General features: G+C 32.6%; 1 protein-coding gene, 1 long non-coding RNA gene and 2 other non-coding genes across 4 annotated transcripts; 2 read left to right on the forward strand and 2 right to left on the reverse strand.

Annotated features, from left to right (window-relative positions):
* The first annotated feature begins 11,254 nt into the window (after positions 1 to 11,254).
* TRNAR-CCG (transfer RNA arginine (anticodon CCG)) lies at positions 11,255 to 11,327 on the forward strand. The gene has a single exon. It is a non-coding gene; the product is annotated as a tRNA-Arg (tRNA).
* A 916-nt stretch (positions 11,328 to 12,243) lies between these two features.
* LOC131000155 (uncharacterized) lies at positions 12,244 to 12,454 on the forward strand. The gene is made up of 2 exons (XR_009093674.1): positions 12,244 to 12,279; positions 12,418 to 12,454. It is a non-coding gene; the product is annotated as an uncharacterized LOC131000155 (long non-coding RNA).
* Positions 12,455 to 18,623: 6,169 nt separating this feature from the next.
* Positions 18,624 to 18,819, reverse strand: LOC131002115 (U2 spliceosomal RNA). The gene has a single exon (XR_009094191.1). It is a non-coding gene; the product is annotated as a U2 spliceosomal RNA (small nuclear RNA).
* LOC131000156 (pentatricopeptide repeat-containing protein At5g13770, chloroplastic) lies at positions 18,795 to 21,357 on the reverse strand. The gene has a single exon (XM_057925934.1). It carries the CDS (start codon positions 20,961 to 20,963, stop codon positions 19,101 to 19,103), a length of 1,863 nt encoding a protein of 620 aa, XP_057781917.1. The 5' UTR covers positions 20,964 to 21,357; the 3' UTR covers positions 18,795 to 19,100.
* Between the last annotated feature and the right edge of the window lie 22 nt (positions 21,358 to 21,379).

Consider the following 21,379-nt stretch of genomic DNA (forward strand, 5'->3'; position numbering starts at 1 on the left):
CGGGTCGGGCTCAATTATACTAGCCTCAAGAACATTTTTTCCAATTTTGAAATGTATGAGGACATCAATTTGAAGTTGTGACCAACAACAAACGTTTGACTAAAGGTTGATTTAACAAAGTTGGGCGAAACTTCGTGTTGGGCCGACCGCGGCTGCAGATGACACGTGTCGAGAGAGCGAGAAGTTGAGTAGCGTTTCCACCTCTTGCTTGAGTGAATAGCCTCATTCCTTTTCAATTAAATATTTTAACCTTCATAATTAAAGTTTTTCTAATTTTAGTTTTCAATTAAATATTTTAGCTTGGAAAGGATTTAGCTAAGTTAGCCAAATTAATTTATAGTACTATTATTTTATTTATTTACATTAATTTTTAAAAGTAAAAGTCCTCGTAACATTTTATTCTACTTATAAAATACGTTAGCATCTACAATCTTGTGTTCTTTCGGTACACTCCATAAGAAATAATAAAATAAATAATTCATTCCAACAACATATTAATATATAAAAGATATCATTATTTTATAAACGTTGAACTTTTTTACAATTGTATCCAAATAAACGAGATTACAAATTAAAATTTATATTAGTATCATTTTTATTAACAATTCTATCATATATTAATAAAAAAGTAAACTTTCTTTTTCTTGCAGCTTCAATTCCAACCAATTCTATCATCGATAAAATTGAGACTGCAACCGAAAATCCTCCTAACATGAAATACAAAACCCCCCAAACTAATTTTTAGCACTGCAAAATTAGGATTTTATAACTATATAGATTAATAAACAAGCATACATACGCACAAGGCCAACCCTTCCATATGAAGGATTGGGCAAAGACCTAAGGCCTCCAAATTTGTTAGGCCTCCGAATTTGAAAATAAATCCATTAATCTTAATCTATTATTGCAAGAGCTACAAATATACTTACCATCGGAGATACAATCGATAGATGAAGTCTTTGAGTTTGGTACTTGATATTACTTTATTAATATTTTTATTGCATGTAGAACATTCTTGACTATATCGATTATATACTTTCAGCTGAAAAAAAAATATTTTTCAAAACTAAAATTGATAAAATCATGTTTTCATTCTAGTATGCATTTAACATGAAAAACTTTATCTTAAAAAATTTATTAGTGCTTTTGCTTATCAAAATATTAGACGATCTAAATTATTTTAATACTAACTATTTAATCATTAGTTCATAGTGTTTTGCATTTTGAGTTAATATTAAAATTATGTAGTCGCACAAGCATAGAAAATCAACATGTATTATTTCTAACAAGCAATTTATTTATTTATTTGTCCCCAAGGGAACACCAAGCGGTGCGACCTCCTGTTTGTGAACAATGAGGTCTCGGATTCCCCCTCTCCAACTCCCCCAAATCAAAAAAATAAGCAATTTATTTTTTTCATTTTCGTGTCGAGCCCTCAGAAATATCTGAATGCATCTAACATATCTTTTATATAGGGTATTGGATTTCTCTCAATGGATGCGAGAGAGAAAATCGTCATTGATTAATTTCTATATCCTCAGGATAATATCAAATATATATCATATAGTATGTATATATCTCTACCCGATCCATAATTTGTGTTACAAGCCATAATTTTGAATAGCTCAAAATAGACAGATTTGGTTATGCATGAATATGATAAGCATTAGCAATTAGAATATTATTATGACGGCGGGCTGTGGATGAGGTTGAGCGGTTTTCTGTTTCATAGACGTCTGTGAAGAAATAATTCAGCAACTGTGTGGGCCACCCTCAACCAATCATTTCACAGTGTCGCCTCAAACTTGGTCACTTTTAGATCTCATTTCATGTTATTCTAAATTGGGAAAATGATTGTTGTATACTGCAACTTATATAGATCTCGTTTAAATTTTGAATTCATAATCACTCATTTATGTATATACAATTATCACTTACATGGATAGTTATTTATTAACCCTTCAATTAATAAATTGAGATATCTGAGTCAATTAAAAAATTTAAGTATGAGTGTGTATGTAATTAAAAATAAACATTATAAAATTAAGTTAGTGTGTGGTGTATAAGTGCAGTATGATATTTCTTCCGTCTCATAAAAGAGTATCATTTGGAGGATGACACGGACTTTAAAAAATGTCTAGTAGATACCAATATATTGAGTGGAGGAAAGGACCCATTAATTTTTTTAAAAAAATGATAATATGTGATATATGTATTAGGTTGTGTATCAAAATTAGGGGCGTAAATTCGGGTTGCGGGTATCGGGTATACCCTCACTCGCCCCGATACCCGCAAAATCATCGAAGAGAGTCGGGTGCGGGGATTGTTTTCTAAAAAATTGCGGGTATCGGGTACCCGCATATAATTTTTAATTAAATAAATAATTTTTATAATTAGTAATTTTTAGGAATCAAATAGGAAAATAACTTCACTCCAAGCCCTAGTCACGACTACGAAAAGGATATTTAGGATAATTTTTAAGATAATTTTTCAGTTGTGTTATTAGTATTATTTATTTGTCACAGGTTTTATGGATAATCGGTGAATTAAAAATAACATTTTCAAAAAAAAAATTGTGAAATGAGGGACAAAATACCCGCGAATAAAGAGGGTACCCGCAAATTACGGGACAAAAATACCCTCCAGCGGGACAAAATACCCTCAAAATTAAAATCAATCAAAAAATTGTGGGAAATGAAGGTACCCGCACAGTGCCGGCGGAACGAGTGAGGATAGGGTATTTTGTCATTTTATCCCGCGGGTATCCGCACTTTGCGGGTAGGGTACCTGCGAATACCCGATTTTACACCCCTAATCAAAATAAAAGTGATATCCTCCTATAAAACGAACGAAAATAAGAAAAAAAATCTTATGAAACAAGAAGAATATATTCCTTTAAGATTAATATATATCTATTTTTTGTTTTTTTTTAAAGAATAATATCCATATCGAACTCGGATCCAACCAACAACGCACATGAGTGCGGCTCAAATAGATTTCATACAAAAATTAATAGTTCAAACAATTTTTACTTACTCGAAAAGAATATATTTATTTAAAATTGAACCGCCCTTTCTCCCTTTTTATATAAAAGAAGTGACTGGGTTTATCACCGCCCAATTGAAAAGAAATTTGAAAACTATGAATAGTTGTTTCGTGCGCATATATATGTTTTCTGCTTCATACATGTTCATTAATTTTAAAAACTTAATAGAAATAATATAATATAATCAAAGCTGACCTTTTGTAGACTTTGGTCATATATACATCAAATTGTGTAACAAGGTGGCCTAATAACTCTATCCAATATATTTAAAAAATATAAGTATTCCTATTTCCTAGTAAGATGCAACAAACACAAGCGTCATTGCAGCAAGAAATCCCTTATTATTTGGCTACTACCAGTTAAATGCTGCCTATTTATTATTTCCATTCGTGTATAGTAGTATTTCCCCTTTAATGGTATATTTTTTATTTTCATGTCTTATTAAGAGATAATATTTAACTCTTAAAGAATATGTGGGCCTGATCATTTTTATTTAATTTACACATTTTTCTTAATTTTCGTATCTAAAATAAATGAATCATTTTTATTGGGACGGAGGAAGTATATTTCAATGTGGGGAAGGAGTTTTGTGTAGTGTGCAACTTTTTTTTTTTTTTTTGGTGACCTGAATGTGCATTTTTTAAGAAGGTGTAATGTGTAATACTTTTTTTCTTAACTTAATTTTCGTATTGAAAAGAAATGAGTCATTTTTACTGGAACGGAGGAAGTATATTGAATGCTGGGAATGAGTTAATTTTGTGTAGTGTGCAACTTCTTCTCTCTTTTTTTTGTGGCTTGAATGTGCATTTTTTAAGAAGGTGTAATGTGCAATACTTCTTTTTTTAATTTTCGTATCGAAAAGAAATGAGTCATTTTTAAATGACACGGATGAAGTATATTTCAATGCTGGGAAGGAGTTTTGTGTAGTGTGCAACTTTTTTTTTTACTTGAATGTGCATTTTTTTAAGAAGGTATAATGTGTAATATTTTTTTTTAAAAAAATTATAAGATATATCTATTATATAATTAAATAAGCAACCCGCATGCAAGCGGGACCTCTACTATACAAAGGTGAGAAAATTATCCGCATGCAGGTGGAACCTCTACTACACAAAGGTGAGAAAATTATCCGCATGCAGAACAAGACCTCTACACGACACAAAAGTGGAAAAATTACTCGCACGCAGGCGGGACCTTTATACTATACAAAGGTGAAAAAATACATGTTCTCTACACTACATAAATGTGGAAAAATTACCCGCACGCAGACGGGACCTCTATACTATACAAATGTAAAAAAATGTGTGATCTCTACACTACATAAAAATGGAAAAATTACTCACACGCCAAAAAATTCCAGTTTCTCAATTTTGTCACTTGAGTTAAGTCTCATCGACAAATAAGATAATGTGTAATAATTAATACAATAATAGTGCACATGAACATTAATTGGCGGTGATGAAAGGCCGTAGATTTCCTTCCCTCGTCTCCTATTGAAAATTTAATCCATTGACGCTCCAAATATTCTCTAAAAAGCACTCGAAAGGCCAGAGCAACTATTTCATTTTTAATTGATTATTGCCTTTCAATTTTTTTTTTATCGGGCAAAGTCATGTTAGATGTTAGTAGTTAGTTCCCCATCCACTCCAAGAACCACCTTATCTCTCCATTCACCAAACTCCACCTTATATCTCCAATCACCAATTCGTTCCCAAGAGGGATCGAACCCGGGTCACTTCACTTAAGTGAGGACCCGGTGGCCAGTGGGCTAAGCCCCCTGGTAATAATTATAAGGTCAAAGGTCATGGGTTTAAATCCCTTGTAGCGCGTGATCTTTAATTTTTTTTTATACTGTTAATTTATTAAAAAAAATTAATTATATTAGTCTGTTCGTAGAATTTATTAATTTTGTGCATCATTCTCGATTCTAACGAAAAATAGAATTTACAATAAAACCTAAACCATATATGTATATTTATAAATAATTTCTTACATTCAAAATTATTTCTAAATATAAAAATATAATTTTGTTCGTTTATTTTAAATTCTAGCCCGGTTATTAAATAATATACACAACTTTAATAATATCCATGTCTAGCGCTACACATTGACTATTAATTGTTACCAAATTTTTGTGTTTATTATTTAGTGAATTATTGGTTTCAGCAACTGGTTTCCCTTGGGACATTACTCATACCATGTTGTCGGCCAAGTTGAGATTTCTATTAATATTTCGTCTACACACCATGATGTTGGAGAAAAAATAAATTATAAACATCAAATATAGAAAATTGTGTAAAAATTTGCAAATTATACTAGCTCGGTCTCAATTAACTTAATCAGTATTTCTTTTCGGGTTATCCCAATTAACTTGATCATTTTTCTTATATGATAAATTTATTTTCCTTTTCTTAACACACTAAACACTAGCTTCTTAAAACTCGTATCGAAAAAAAAAAGTGATTAAGGTAGCTGGAACGGAGTGAGTATTAATTTGTCGAATTAAACAAAATGAGATTAGTGAATGGTTTAATTTGTCTTTATGTTTTTTTGTAGTATGATTTATGAAATCTAAGCGTAATGGGCAATGATCTCCCACAACTGCAGCGGAGGAAAGTAACAAAACTGGGCAGGGAAATAATGAGGCCCTAAGATGAATATTTTCCTAGTTAGATTTGGGCCACAAAACGACAAAAAAAAATTATGTGGAGTAAAGATTAACGCAGGCTGGAATTGTCTCAAACAACAAGTCGATCGTGACTAGACTTGTGTATTTCATATTTACTTATAATTTAATTTCCATCATATCACGTGCAATAATAATTAATATTAATATTAATATTATTGTGAAGAAGATAAGGGAAGTAGTAGTGGTGTGATTTTTGGTGGAGAGGTGTTTAAAAGAGGCACACTCACAGTGCAATCGACAAATGATACATTCGGATATACTCAACTTTTTATTTTTATATTTTTTGTTTCAACTTATTTTTCACTATTCCATTAAGTCCCATTAGTTAGGGGATCTCTTCTAGTTCTAGTGAAGTAGTTAATTGCATATGGCATTTATCTGAATGAGTGGAAAGAAATCGACAATTAATGTCAGAAAAATACCGTGTTAGCATTTAGCAATATGGTTTTATATGTAACATGTGAAGATATTGCAAATTTAATAGTATTTTTTTTATAACAAAAATATATTGTTTATGCGACTTTTGGTGAAGATGTCTTCAAATATAAAAGATACTCTTCGGATGAAAATTGTGTATTTATACTAGACACAAATGGAGATGTTTGTGATTTTTTGGAGACAATTTACGAAAAAGTACTCCCTCCATTCATGAAATAGAGTTTTGTTTGAGGGTGGACACGAGTTTTTATAAAATTGTTAAATTTGTTGTAAGTAGAATAAAAGAATAATTTGCATGGATAGTGAAATTAAGTACATTATTAGTTAAAAAATGAAATAAAATTATAATTTATAGTTAAATATATGAGAAAATGTATGATGTGATGGTTTGAAAAGTTAAACGAAACTCTTTTTTATTAAAAAAAAGGGGGTAAGTAAAACTCTTTTTCGTACGTGGACGGAAAAAGTATATATTAAATGTAGAATATTAGGATTATGCCTATGAGGTGAGTTGCTTTAGCATAGCCTTATAATAATTCTTTATGCATTGCAATTAATTCTTTGACTTGTACCATGTATTTAGTTATTTACAATTATATTCTCTCTAATCATACAACAACTACTAGTCTACTATTAGCTAAACTAGTTAATCAAAGTTGATACATAATTAATTATTTGAATAGAGTTAATCAAAAGCCGCTGCTCTCTATTGCAAGGAGACGCAATTTCTTATCATGAACATAAATTATTTTCTAAAATAATTAACATATAGTATGTTAATGAATTTAGCACGTATATTATCAATTAGAATCTTGGATGGGCGTTTATATAATAATAATAATTTATTTTGATTTCATACTCTTTTTGTATGTACAATACCTTTTTTTTTCAATAGTACTTTTTGTCATTGCCAAACTCCCTTATTAGTCTCTGATTTTTCAATTAATCATAAGAAACAGCTAAAATGTCACTTCTTCCACGTATAAATAATCTAATATATATGGTGTCTATAGGTTTTCGTGGGAAACTAAAATTTGATGAGTTAGTAATTCCGTAGCCGCCATGTCTTACTACATTAATTATTTGTAATAATTGAATACAATATTGGCAAACCTTAATATTACTTGCATTTTGCATTTTTGAACAATGGATCGTAGAGGCGTGCACTCTAACAATTCTGCTATATTTTTTTGCCTAATTGTAGCTACTTTATTTTCTTGGTTCTGCTCAGATTTGTGTGTGCTTAAAAAAAAAAGAAAAACAATACCACCACAATTTTTTTTATTACAATAAATAGAAAGCCTAAATGAGTATTTTATAAATTACTAACTAATAAGCAATCATTAATTAGCCCATCACTTGTTGCACAAAATGTCGATGTCATACTGATCCATATATATTCTCTTAATTTAGTTTGGGATAAATTCGTTCGTTATTTAATTAATCGAATTATTAATTTCTAAATATATCTTTATTTGTTGCGTAAAGATCGCCGAGAGACACATGACCGAAAATAAAATGCTTGATTATTTTTTTTAATGTTAATTAATTTTTCTTCAAAGGGAAATGCTTGATAAATATTTTGGAAATAACACTATTAAATATTAATTCACTGACAGAATTGAAATGGTTACATTGAAAAAAAAATGATTGACTTGTAAATTATTAAAGTAATACTCCTATTATTTGTCAATCGTTCCATATTTACTTCAAAAGTATTTTTAGCATTTCAGTTTTATACATATGTAAGCTGCATGTTTGATGAAATTATTGAATATGGCCCAAAAAGGAAGTTGTTTGAGTATAGTTAATCTAATTAGATGAGCATGGGTCATTTTGTTATTTTTTGCATATTACCAAAACATAAACGACGATAGCAACAATAAAATTAATATTAATTAGTGATGAGAACAACAAAGTATTTGTTTTTTTTTATTGATTTGATAACCATTAACAAAACAATTTATTCCTTAAAAGAAGTTACCAGATTTATTAGTAATTGCAAGGCTTTACTCCCCATATGTGTGATGATATATATAAAAGAGGTAAAAGAATGTAATTAAGGCGATTAAATTGTGATGTGATATAATTAATACGAGATTAAATCATAAATGAGGCGAAAACAAAAAACTTCCTCCGTCCTAATTATATAAGTTTTTTTTTTTCCTCAAATTTTCTATATATATAGACTGATTTCCGTAAAAAGGTTATGCATTTTTAATTTATTTACTTACATATTCTTAATGAGAAAATTAATTGCATAATTTTCTTTTCAAATAATTTTTAAAATCCTTGTACAAAATTTTATCAATCTAAATAATATTATGAACGTAGGCCAATAATTAAGAGGGCACAAATTCCTTTTCTTATTTTCCTGAACCACACTATTGTATAGAATAACAATTAAAAAGGGAAAATAAAAAAAATTAAATACATGGATGTAGAGAGCATGAACGTTTCCCTATCAAATTCCCTGTCAATATGTGTCGACGAAGTTTCTGGGAAGATGCATTGGGCAAGCAAATACATGCAGAAAACAGTCATTTTAATAATTGAAAATTATTAATCTGCTCAACAAGTTGAAAAAATAATTAATTTATGGGCCACCCAAATGAGCTGCGCCACAGATTATTGGGCCACCGATAATTCTTTTTGATTTTCTTTTAATTTTTTTGGGAGAATTCTAATTTCTTTTTAAAGGTAAAAATTTCAGAATGTACATGGAAGTGATCAAGATGCATTCTATAAAATCAATTGTATGCATGTGAGAAAAAAATGAGAGAAAAAAAAAATGAAGAGTTGAGTTTAATTTTCAACAACAAATTAGTCTGTTAAATATTTTCCTCGCATTTCACTTTTAGCCTAATCTCATTATTTAAATTTGATCTCCGTTGTTAGTTAATATTGAGGGTCTCCCATTAATTCATAGATATTTTACTGGTAGTTAATCAATTACAATCATTGTTATGGATGCATTAAATATTAATGCACTTTTTTTCAATGTGCAATTAAGCACGGATTAAGTTAAAATAGCGGTATCATTTAAAACTTTGGACAATTAAGTCACAATTTGAAGTTCGGCGTTGACCTAAATCAAATTATAAACTTTATGATGACACTAATTTAGGTACCAATCGTGTTATTTATTTATTAATCTCTTTCTAATTAGTTCCTGTTAGAGTATAAATGTTATGTAGATTATATTTTGAAGTTCTATACTTATTCAGATACATATATCACAATATATTCTTGGTACTCGCTGAAGCTCCTAGTCCTAACTGCATGTGCAGAAATTGATAGCTGATAGGCATCAGGAGTTTATCTATTCAAACGACTCCAATTCATAGTAGGCTTTGGACTTCTTATCAATGAAGATTTAATCTGTTGAGATTATGGATAGATTCATTTGTATATATCTTCAAGGGGATAGATGTGTTCGTGCTTATCTTCAAGGAGTTGTTTTTATTCACGACTAGGAAATGATTAACTTGGGCTACAAGAGAAGATCGAGTGCGTGAAGGACTGGAGGCTATCAAAGAAGATCATATTTTGTTCAAGAAAATATGGAAATTCGTGCCAAACTAATCTTGCATGATGTGGTTGAGAATTATTATGTTCTTGCTAAGTGTTTTCCCGAAATAATTGCATGTGATGTGTTTCCTGATACTAGTTCCTTTGTATTTTCTCATACTAGTTCATTTCTTTGTTTTAACAGAAGAGTGTTTGTAAGATATGCACTATTGACCGTACTTTATAAAAGAATTGTAAATTCTTGTTTATTTGGTTCTTGTTTATCAAAAGATTAGGTGGTAAATGCGTCAAGTTCACGCTTAGGGGGTGAGTCATTGTCTTGCTTTTAATAGCCCATCGTTGGGGAAGTTTTGAAAAGTTACAGGGCCGTAGTAAGAGAGAGACTTATTGTATAAGTCTATATGTATCTTAACATCAATTAGTGGATCGTTTTTTCTGGGCGAGGCCCTCCAAACGTATGTGTTTAATTTATCTTTGAACTGAATAATCATTCTATGCATACTATCCTTTCTTATTACATTCTGTGATACTTGTATCACCATACGCATCATTGTTACATGTTGCAACACTTCTCATCACATATATTAGTCATTTTTTTAGTTCCAAAATGAAGGACTGAAAATGGTTTTTCGGATTGTGGATGGAATAATTGAGTATTAATACAACTTTGTAACTAAGGTCTAAAGTCGAAGGTACATGAAGCACTATATTCTATATATAACCACTGTATTCAATTTAAAAGGTTCGGAGATTAATTTTACTTGCAAAATTTGAACCCGATCAATTCATATACCTTTATATATATATTTATGATGTTTTACATTAGTTGTCTTCTTGGATTAAAGAAGATGTGGATATTGTTTTTTGTTTTTTTTTTTCTTTACAAAAATATGAAAAAACTATAATTGGGAATGATAGCTTTTACGTGACATCTTAAATAATTGAGCTAGCCGGTCCAAAAATAACAAGGCCCAAATCAAAGGTAGTTGAGCATGGGCTTTCTTATCAATAGATTAAATTATTAATAGTCCAAGGGTTAAATTGGAATTAAAAAAAGTTGGGGCGCGGAAATGAATTGCGAAGTATTTAATCGTCGCCCCACTCGATTATGACGCAATCTCACTTATATTTCAAATTGGGGGAAAGCGAAACCCTAATTTTTTATCGATCACGATCCACTTCTCTTCTTCCTGCATTTCCCTTCTGCGTAACTGGATCTCGGTTGCAACCAGAATAACTTCTTCGATATTGATACACTTACTATTTTCTTCTATTTAACAATTTTCGATCCGATCGCGCCTGAAAAGAGGATAAGGTAATTTTTGGTGTTTGTTTTTTTTCTATCGGACCTACATATTTTTGCGTTAATATTGAACGTAAAAACTAATTTTCTTGTTTGTGTCTTCGTGTTTTTCTTTTTCCCCTCCTTTGTTTTGTCATTTTTTGGGGATATTTTGTCGATTGTCCCTTTCCTCTGTTCAACATCTGGAAAATGCCAGAAATCACCATTCCTGTTTATCTTTATTTTTACCTTTAATTTTTTGCAAGACGATCGCATAGCGGAGTGGATATCGCGTTAGACTCCGAATCTAAAGGTCGTGGGTTCGAATCCCACTGTGATCGTAATTTCTTATTTTTGTGCTAGTGTTCTTGATTTCTTTTTTAGCTTCCATTTTCAAGATAGATATGCAAAGAAATTGTGAAAAAATAGAAAAATAAATAAATAAAATGAATGAAATAAGTCATTTCCTGGCATTTTCATGTGGTGAACACTGAACAAGTAATATAGATAAAGTAACAAATCACAAAAGCACCAAATTTTATAAATATATCAAATATTTGAATATTTTATTGTGGTGAAAGAACCAGTAAACTATATTATCAATTCATAAAATCATTATTATCTCAAAAAAAAAAAAAATCATTTCCAATGCCTCCCACAAATATATAAAAGAAAGACGATGATTCATATCCAATGAGAAACCTTCCAATTAAGAAATAGACTACACAAATATTTATTTATGATTAAACATATACTATATGTTTATTGAAAATGAAACATTATTTGCAGAGAGGAATTAAATACTTTATGTAGTTCCCCACTTAACCACTAAAGGCTGATTTACTAGACATATCCCTACACAAATACACACACTATATGGTGAAAATTACACACAGTCCCATCTCGAAACCAAACCTGTGTTGTTTCAGATTGTTTCTCTGTTTTAAGGTACACGTTTCTGAGTGTAGATGTAATCCAAATGAGCCTCCAAAACAGCCCTTCTCATCAAACACTCTTCCTCTCCATTTCCACATTCCTCCACTCCCATCACCTTCTGCCACACAAATTAAAATCACTCAATTCACAATCCATTCAACATATCAAAACCCCAAATGAGAATGACTTACATCAAAAGAATCCACACTTGCAATCTCGAAATCGGATTCCTCGTCGACGTTTATTTCTCTTGCAGATGCGGTGAGAATGGAGAAAACAAGGAAGATGAGTAGGAGCTTCATGGTTGAATTGAATTGAAGTAGAGATGAGTATGAATTTATGGGGTAGTGAGAGAAGGTAATTGTTGGGAGTTGGAAGGTGGAAGAGAGCGTAATATAAATACATGCATAGTGCACTCAACTTTCCCTTTTCAGCATGGGATTATTGTTTCATCACTCTTTTTTTTTTTTTTTACTTCATTTTTTTTTTCTACAGTTTATATAAATAGATACTGCATTAATTGAGAGGTCAATCAGTTGAAACATAACAACAATTTTTGGAGAAAGTCAATAGAACATAGTCACGTGATACTATCCGAGAAGAAAGCAGAAGACACAGGATTTGGTTTGGTCATTGTCGATCATGCATTGCTAGTAGTGAGTGGTCCAAATATAAGTCCAAAATTAAATGTGCAATTAATTGCATTTCGAGGATACAAAAGTCAACCATTTTGGACTTAGCTGCCCACAAATGTTTTCTATATTTATAGGGTAAATATCATATTAAATTTTGAATTATACCCGTTTTATCAAAAATACTCTGAAATTTTTGAAATGCTCTAAAAACCCTCAAACTATCAAGATTTTATCAAATATATCCCGCATCTCTTTTCCGACCACCAGAAATATGACGTGGCTCGCCAGATGCCACAATGTAATTTAAAATGTATGGGCAAAATGTAATTAAATATTTTAAAAAAATAAATTTATTTAAAAAATTTAGTTCAAAATAATAAAGAATTCAATTAGTTTTGTTGTTTTCTTCACATTGTAGTTTTTTTGTAATTTTTTTATAATTTTTATTATTTTTAAAGTACAAAAAAATTAAAAAAATTACAAAAAAAAAACTACCATGTGGAGAAGACAATAAAAGTAACCAAATTCATTTTAAATTTGAACCAACATTTTTAAATAAATTAATTTTTAAAAGTATTCTATATTTCACCAGTTATTTTAACCCGATCGTGAGATTTTTTTTTTTGAGGGATATGATCGTGAGATTTAACAACTCCAATATTATATACACTTGCACTGTTTCTGGTCTATATTATTTTGCTATAGTTACTGAATGTCACTATCGTTCTATAGTTGCTTGAATCATTCACTATTTAACTCATATATTTTTGGAAAATAAAATTTTCTTAGAATGACATCAAACACTTTATCAATAGTTAAAAAACTATACAAGATATACTTAGTTCTTTGGTCGTTAGATTTTCACCTAAGTGTGGGTTGTCCTTTCATCAATTTATTTAGATATGGTTTAGTTTATGTTATTCGTTATTGAGCAGTTTTTTTTAATATATAATTCGTGATATGATATCTTGTATCCTTTTTTTGTGAAACAACAACACACTCTTGTGGTTTTTTTTTTTTTTGCATGGAAAACTGGTTGGCACACTTGTATGCAACATTTCCATAATAGTGGCATCTCCACCCATCTTAAGTGGAATCAAGCCATCCTTCTTGATAACAATATTTAAGGTTTCTATAATCATACCTAACTTTCCCCTCTATTTAATTATGTTATATTCAATTTATTTTAATCGGGAGATGCAAAGCTCAAAGGAATTTTCTTTTAATTATGGATCAAAACTTGTATTCGAGTTTCTCAACACCAAAGGAATAATACGAAATTATATAATGTTATGTTCACTTTAATTTGTACAAATGATACATTTTCTTGGGAACGCTCTTTGGCATGTAAATCATGACCTTTTTTATTTCTGTAATTATTTATTATCCATATTTCTATATCATTTTCTAGATAGTTCAGTCTTTAGAGCATACGAGATATTGGAATTCATCTGAAGGGAACCAAATAAGATTAGGGGAGCAATGCATGCTTTGACATGTGGATTATAGAGATTGTTGTGACAGAATAGGATTATAGAGCACAATGAAACAGAAAACGTAAAGAAGACACAGATTTACGTGGTTCACCAATTTGGCTATATTCACAGACAAAGAGGATAACATATTTTATTATACGACAAACGAGACCCCCGTACTGTGAAGCGGGAGATTCAAGACATAACAATAGAGATAATAAATCAACATATTACAAAATTTCTTTCATTTTACTGTCAGTGGCAATATTTATTTCCAATTTGACTATATATCCCTGAATTAAAATATTTGGTTCTATATATGTAAGGTAGAAGCAAGAGAGATGCCAGCACATGAATGTAATGGAGATTACAATTCTCTTTTTATGATTTGGTTTCAAAAGTGGCTCATTCTACATAAAAGTAAGCATCTACAACAGTGATGGATTTGGAGTCTCTTGATCAATTGCTTTAGACTTTTAATCACGTTTACTTTGGATGATTAAAAAAAGAGATAAAAATAAATAATTAATTAATTGACCATTTTCAGATGGATGGATTGATATTTTAACTTGTTTTATCATTTAATTTATCATTTAAATACTTAATTATATGTTTTTATCTACAAATTTACTAGACCATATAAAGTAAGGGATATATGGTTAGGGATGTCAATCCAGCCCGAAACCCGTGGGCCGACCCGAATAACCCGACAAAATTAGAGGGTTAGGGCTGAAAAATTGCAACCCGATTACAAATCGGGCTAATCGGGCCAGCCCGTTCGGGCTGGCGGGTTGAAGCGGGCCAGCCCGTCGGGTTGTCGGGCCAGCCCGTCGGGCTGCTGAATTTTTTATTAAAAAAAATTAAAATTAAAAATACTAAACTTCTAGGGTTTGCTTCAACCCTTGAAAATTGAAACTGAATTGCTTCAGCCTTCACGCGCGCCTCCACTCTTCCATTCTTCCTCAGTTCCTTGTTCCTTCAGCCACTGCCGAGTGCCACCTCCAGCCACGCCGTCGCGCCGCCGCGCCGCGCCTCCCCCCTCCGGGGCATCCAATCCAATATGTCTGCCACCGGGCAACCACACTGCTTCCCGTCGCCGTCGTCTGCTGCTTCCCGTCGCCGCTGTCTCTTACTAAATTAAAACTACCATCGCCGCTTGCTGCATTGTTATATTTTTGTTCTTGAATATTGATTGTAGTCGTAGACTGTGGAGTAAGTTCATATAATTTTAACTTGTTGAATATTGTTTTGTTCATATAATTTTGATTTGTTGAATATTGGTTGTCGACTATCAAGTTTTTGTTCATATAATGCTGGACTTGTATAATCAATTTGATTGCATTTTCTCAATGTTGTATTGAAAAAGTAAAAAATTATAATGATCTATATTCTTTAGCAACATCCTCTTTACGAACCAGCCATAGACCATTTAAATGATTAAAAATTTAGGCAAGGTTCTATTTTGTAGTTAAAAGTTAAAACTCACTGTTCTGTCTCCATTAATTAGTAGCTAGCAATAGGTTTGTTGGGATCTTCCATTGTAAAATTAAACTATATGTACTAATTAAATAATTTTCATCTGTATGTGTAGCTTTAATTAGCTTTAGCTAAGTAGTTGTTTGACATTGGTTATTATTATTATAAACGTGTAAGTTTTTATAAATGTAGTGAACCAGGGAAATTGTCAAGAATGTAACATGTGTTTTGCTGCTTTCCAATCTGAATGGCACGTCAGAGGGGGCTTTAAATGAAAGTTGTGCAACATTAGTTTTAATTTATGTTGCTTTCAACTCTTGTTAATTTTCTATGTTAATTTTCGAAAAGGTGTATTTTATACATTATACATTAGATGATTAAGAATAATAAAATACAAATGATAATTTTATTTTTACACCTTTAAAACCTCCAACCCGATGGGCTAGCCCGAAACCCGAATGTTTAGGGTTAGGGTTGGAGATTTACAACCCGAAAAAACCTCCAACCCGATTAGCCCGCACCCGATTAACCCGGAACCCCATAGGGCTAGCCCGAAAACCCGATGGGCTAGCCCGATTGACATCCCTATATATGGTGATTCAACCACTAACATCTTTTGTTCGAGCCACACAAAGTGTTGTTCTAGAACTGGATTCAATATATGGATTATAAGATTAGATTAGGGCTGGAAAAATATACCGAAAACTCGGTATACCGGTCATACCGTACCGTAAAATACTGAATTTAAGGTATACCGGTTTTTTTGGTAAGGTATGATACCGTACCGAAGATTTACAGTAAGGTAAAGGTATGGATTTTCCAGATACCGGGGTATACCGGTGTATACGGATACCGCGGTATATACCGAAAAAATCAATAAATACCGTATTAAAGGTATATACCGGAACACAGTATGATACCGTATTACTGGTATACCGAATATTACTGTATATACCGGTGATGCGGTATCATACCTTATTCCGATATACCTTAATATTCAGAATATACCGGTAATAAGGTACAATACCTTATTCTGATATACCGCAGTTGTCCGTATATATTGGTATACCAAAAATCGCGGTATATATCATATCAAAATCTATAGTTTTAAAATATATAATATATATTTTTATGTTTATATTTTTAAAAGTATTTATAAATTTTATAAAATGATGTATATAATCTATATTATGTGAATATATACAATTGTACATGAATTTATAAATATCATCAAATGATACAAAAACAAATAAAATACAGTATATAGTATAAGTGATACAATAAAATAAAATTGTTTATTTTGATATTATAGTATAGTTATAATATATAACTAAAATTATTGTTTTACAATAGATTATACATCTAACTTATAATAGTTACATATATAATATCATAGTTATAATATTAGTATTATATTATTAATAATATTACGTCTAACATATAAATTATATGTAACTTATAACATCTATATAATTTACTATATATTACATGAATGCATACAAGTATGCGAATATAAATATCATCAAATGATATAAAAGTGAAAAAAATATAATATAGTATGTAAGTTATATCAATATACTATGTATATATAATTATGATTATTTTTCTAAACTAAATTATACCCAAATTATAACATAAATATAATTTATTATATAATTTATGAATATATAAGTATGAGACTATAAATATGATAAAATTATATACTTCCATGAGTTATACAATTTGATATAACTATTATGTCATTATTATATTTGTTAAATATTATTCATTATCTAAACATGTTTTAAATAAATAAGTTATCAATTTTTTATCGTATTAATTTTTTTCAATTTCGGTAATACCGATTATTTTGGTATACCGTTAAAGTGCGGTATACCGTGAAAGTACGGTATACCGAAATTCGGTAAGGTATACCGAAATAAAGGTACGGTAAAGGTTTTGTATATTCTCCATACCGTACTTAAGGTATACCGAACTAAGGTATACCGTATGTAAAGGTAAGGTAAAGGTATGAATTTTCTCCATACCGAAGGTAAATGTAAGGTATAAGGTATGATCGATTTAATAAGGTATACCGTACCGTGCCACCCCTAGATTAGATTATTGTTCATGTTTTTTTGGAGGCGTTCATTAAATAAAATTGTGATTATAGTTTAATTAGCTCTGCTTTTCAATGTCACGATACCATATTGGAACTTGAGCTCCACACCAATTGGCACTGTGACAATAACCGTCTACATATTGTATGACGTTTTCAATCAATGGGTTGAATATACGTATACAAACAAAAAGATTTGTTCAACAATAGTTAAAATAGTACACATATGCTCAACTCAATTAGTGACTTATATAGATATGAGATTTTCTAAATATACTTTAAAAATAAACTTAACCCCACATAATCTATATATATAAAAGATGAATTTTTTGTAATCAAATTTTCTCTCTCCTCTCAATTTTTCCCACCAAATTCTCTACCTTTTTTTTTACAAAAAAAAAATCCTTTTCAAAAAATCGTTAAAATATTATGGAAGCAACCGATCAATTCATTACTTTTCAACCTAAGTGTCTACTAGAACTGGATATCATGGAAGTAACTGATCAATTCCTCCAATTTTGATTTGTATTGTATTCTTACATACCCATTTTTTAGAACGCAGATTGTATGATTATTAAAATAATGTATTATCTTCTCATATACGAGAATATATAACTCAAAATTTGAGAGTGGGCTTCTGTCATCTTGCTTTGCCATTGATTTGAACGCTCGAACATGAATTGATATTTTTCCAAAAATATAAGAGTTTATTCAAAAAAATATTTTATATTTTAAAATTAGGAAAGATTATAGGGAGAAAAGGTGGGGCTAACTATATACAAATTGTTAATCCTCAAAAGAACTACAAAAAAGAAAAGAAACAAAAAACACAAAAACCAGAGATCAAAAACGGGAGAACCGAGATCAAAGTGACACTAAATTGGACTTAATAAATGCATTGCCTAGGAGACCAAATAATAATATTTTTCAACATAACATACATAACAAGCCTACATATTTTCAAAAAACAAATGGAATAATTAAATATTACTATAACAAATTATTACACTTGGATTGGTAGGGTGCGCCAGGCCCATGCAGTAGTGCAACGCAAAGGCGACGCTCGAAGGCCCAGGTAGCAAGCTACCTTAATGGGCCTTCCCCATTAAAAAAGTAATTTAATATCGTGTGGGCCGATGGCCCACATATCAGATATTAAACTGATAAGAACAGATACTACACTTGATCTTAGCCAAAAGGCCGAGAAAGGTATGAGTTTTCCAAGTAATGGGCCAAGCTTTTATACAATGTTTTCTCCCATTCTTTCATTTATACATTCGATGTGGGAGAAAGTCATTACATCTCCACCAAAATAAAAGTCCAATAACAATTCTATCATGCTTGTAATATGTATCAGTATTTCCACCCTATTCAAATTCAAGTTATATTCATCGATCAAACTGAAAGAGTAAAGTCTTCAAAGCCAATTTCTGAATCCAACCATGTCATATCTATATGTGCAAAAGACTAACACACAAAGTATATGGCAAGAAATCAAGAATACTCAAAGTTTTCTTGGAGCCATTTTGCTTGCACTTGAAGGCCTGCCTCAGTGAGCGCATTCATAGCTGATCTATGAAATCTCTCATCCAAATTAGTCTTCTGAGCCTTGATCAACTGCAGCAGCTCAACCAGCTCGTCGACGCGGTTGGTCTTCGACAGCACCGACACCATGATCCCGGCCAACGCCCGGTCAATCTCCGCCCCGGCACGAGCCTTGAACTCCTCGTAATACTTGATGCACAAGTCCAGCTCCCTCGCCTTGTGGTACGCGCTGATCACCGTGGTGTAGCTCACGCGGTCCGGCTCGATCTTCCTCCTCTTCATCTCCTTCCATACCTTGTCCACCATCTTCAACTCCAAGTTCTTCCCATGCATATCGAGGAGGGAGTTGTAAGTCCACACATTCGGCTCACACCCCTTCTCCTTCATCTTAGCCACGAGCCTCGTGGCATCGCGGTTTCGCCCCATCTTGGCGTAGGCCGCCACCATGCTGGAGTAGGCCACCACGCATTTGTCGAACCCTTTCTTCTCCATCTCTGCAAACACCATCTCCGCCTTGGGATACAGCCCGAGGCGAACGTAGGTGGATAGAGCAGAGGCGTAGGTTACTTGCCCTGGCTCCAGCCCTTGCTCCACAAGATCTTCATACACTTGGACTGCAGCTCGGCCTCCTCTTTTCTTGACGTATCCATTCACAATCGCGCAGAAGATGCAGTCGGAGACTCTTATGTTTACGCGATTCATGGTTGCAACGACGTCTAGTGTCTTCTCCATCATCCCCTTTTCGACATATTTGAGAACTAGCTTCAAGAAGAGAGCGGGATCTCTCAGCATTTTCTTGCTCTCGGCCTCCTGCATCAGCTCCTCCGCCATGCCTAATTCACCGGCATTCGCGAAGGAGCTGATCAATGTGGAGTAGTGAGAGTGGTCTTCTTCGATCCCCTTCTTCCCCATCTCTCTGAAGTACTCCAGTGCTTCGAATGGCTTCTCCAATTTGCCTAATGCCTCGCAGAGAATGCAATAAATCCGAGAATGATTTGTGGAAGACGACTCGTTCACCTTCAATTTCATCTTCTCAAACTCTTGGAAGATGGCTACGGATTTCTGGAAGTTCCCCATTTTGAAGTAGGCCTCCATCACTCGACAGTAACAGGCGGCGTCGGGATTCAGAGCGGCAGATCTCATTCTCTGATACAGAGCAACGCTGCTGCTGTACATATGCAGCTGATTGTAGCCTTTCATGGCGGAATCGAAGGCTAAAACGGCCATCTCTGCGTTATTATCCATGAAGAGCTGGAGAAGATGATTAAGAATTTTGAATTTCCTAGCTTTGACGCAAGCCGCAATCAATCTACAGCTGGTTGATTTATCAGGCAAAACTTGGAATTCCTTGAGATCCTGACAGAAGGAAACCAACAAACTCCAGTTTTTGGTACGGATCAAGTACCTGACGGCGAGCTTCATCGTGTATTTCTGCGGTTTGAAGCCCGGCTTCGTCTTCGCCTTCCGGTAGTAGTCGTAGGCGAGATGCTCAGTTTGGGGATCCTTGAACAAGCTGCAGATTATGGAATTGAGTTCCTTGCAGTCGGCGTCGTCTTCGGGGAGATGGTGGAAGTCTTCGAGCTTCAGCGCCAGCTCGATCACCGGAGAGTCTCCGACCGCCGCGTCGTCTTCGATAACCGCCGAGGGATCTGCTCTTGCTGCTCTCGACGAATTTGAATTCGGATTGAGGAAGAGGATGGAGATGAAGCGGAAGCCGATTTTGGTTTTGGAGGCGGAGTGGTGAGTAAATTGGACGGTTTTTCTGGTGATTGTGGCGGCGAGTGACCAGTCGAGGGAATTGGCCACGGCCATCGGAGGCAGCTTCTCCGGCGCCAATTTGAAGAGGAGGGAGGGAGAATTTTTCCTTTTCCTTTTTGTTTAAATTTGTCAAATTTTTTTACAGTGGTTTATCGCCATATCTTATCGAAATGGATATATGGCATGCAGCTTGGGGATCATGTCAGCCACTGGTTGAAGGACACGTGGACACTGGAGAGCTATGAGCTTTCAGTTTTTTTTTTTTTTTTTTAAATGGACAGTATATTTCAGTATTTGTAGAATGCAGATGGAGTCAACATTTGTGGGGGGAGGCGGCAATATGCAACAATAGTATTCACACAAAATTTCTCTAATTTCTCATTTTATAAATGTGTGTATATAAATTTAATAGCATGAATGTGATAAAGATAGTTGGTTGAATTTTACCCACCATATTATCTGGTTTTTGT

Source organism: Salvia miltiorrhiza, chromosome 8 (assembly GCF_028751815.1).
Source record: "Salvia miltiorrhiza cultivar Shanhuang (shh) chromosome 8, IMPLAD_Smil_shh, whole genome shotgun sequence".
NCBI lineage: Eukaryota > Viridiplantae > Streptophyta > Magnoliopsida > Lamiales > Lamiaceae > Salvia > Salvia miltiorrhiza.

Excerpts from the sequence above, each read along its gene's own strand:
- LOC131000156 (XM_057925934.1), bottom strand. The coding sequence starts at position 20,963 with ATGGCCGTGGCCAATTCCCTCGACTGGTCACTCGCCGCCACAATCACC.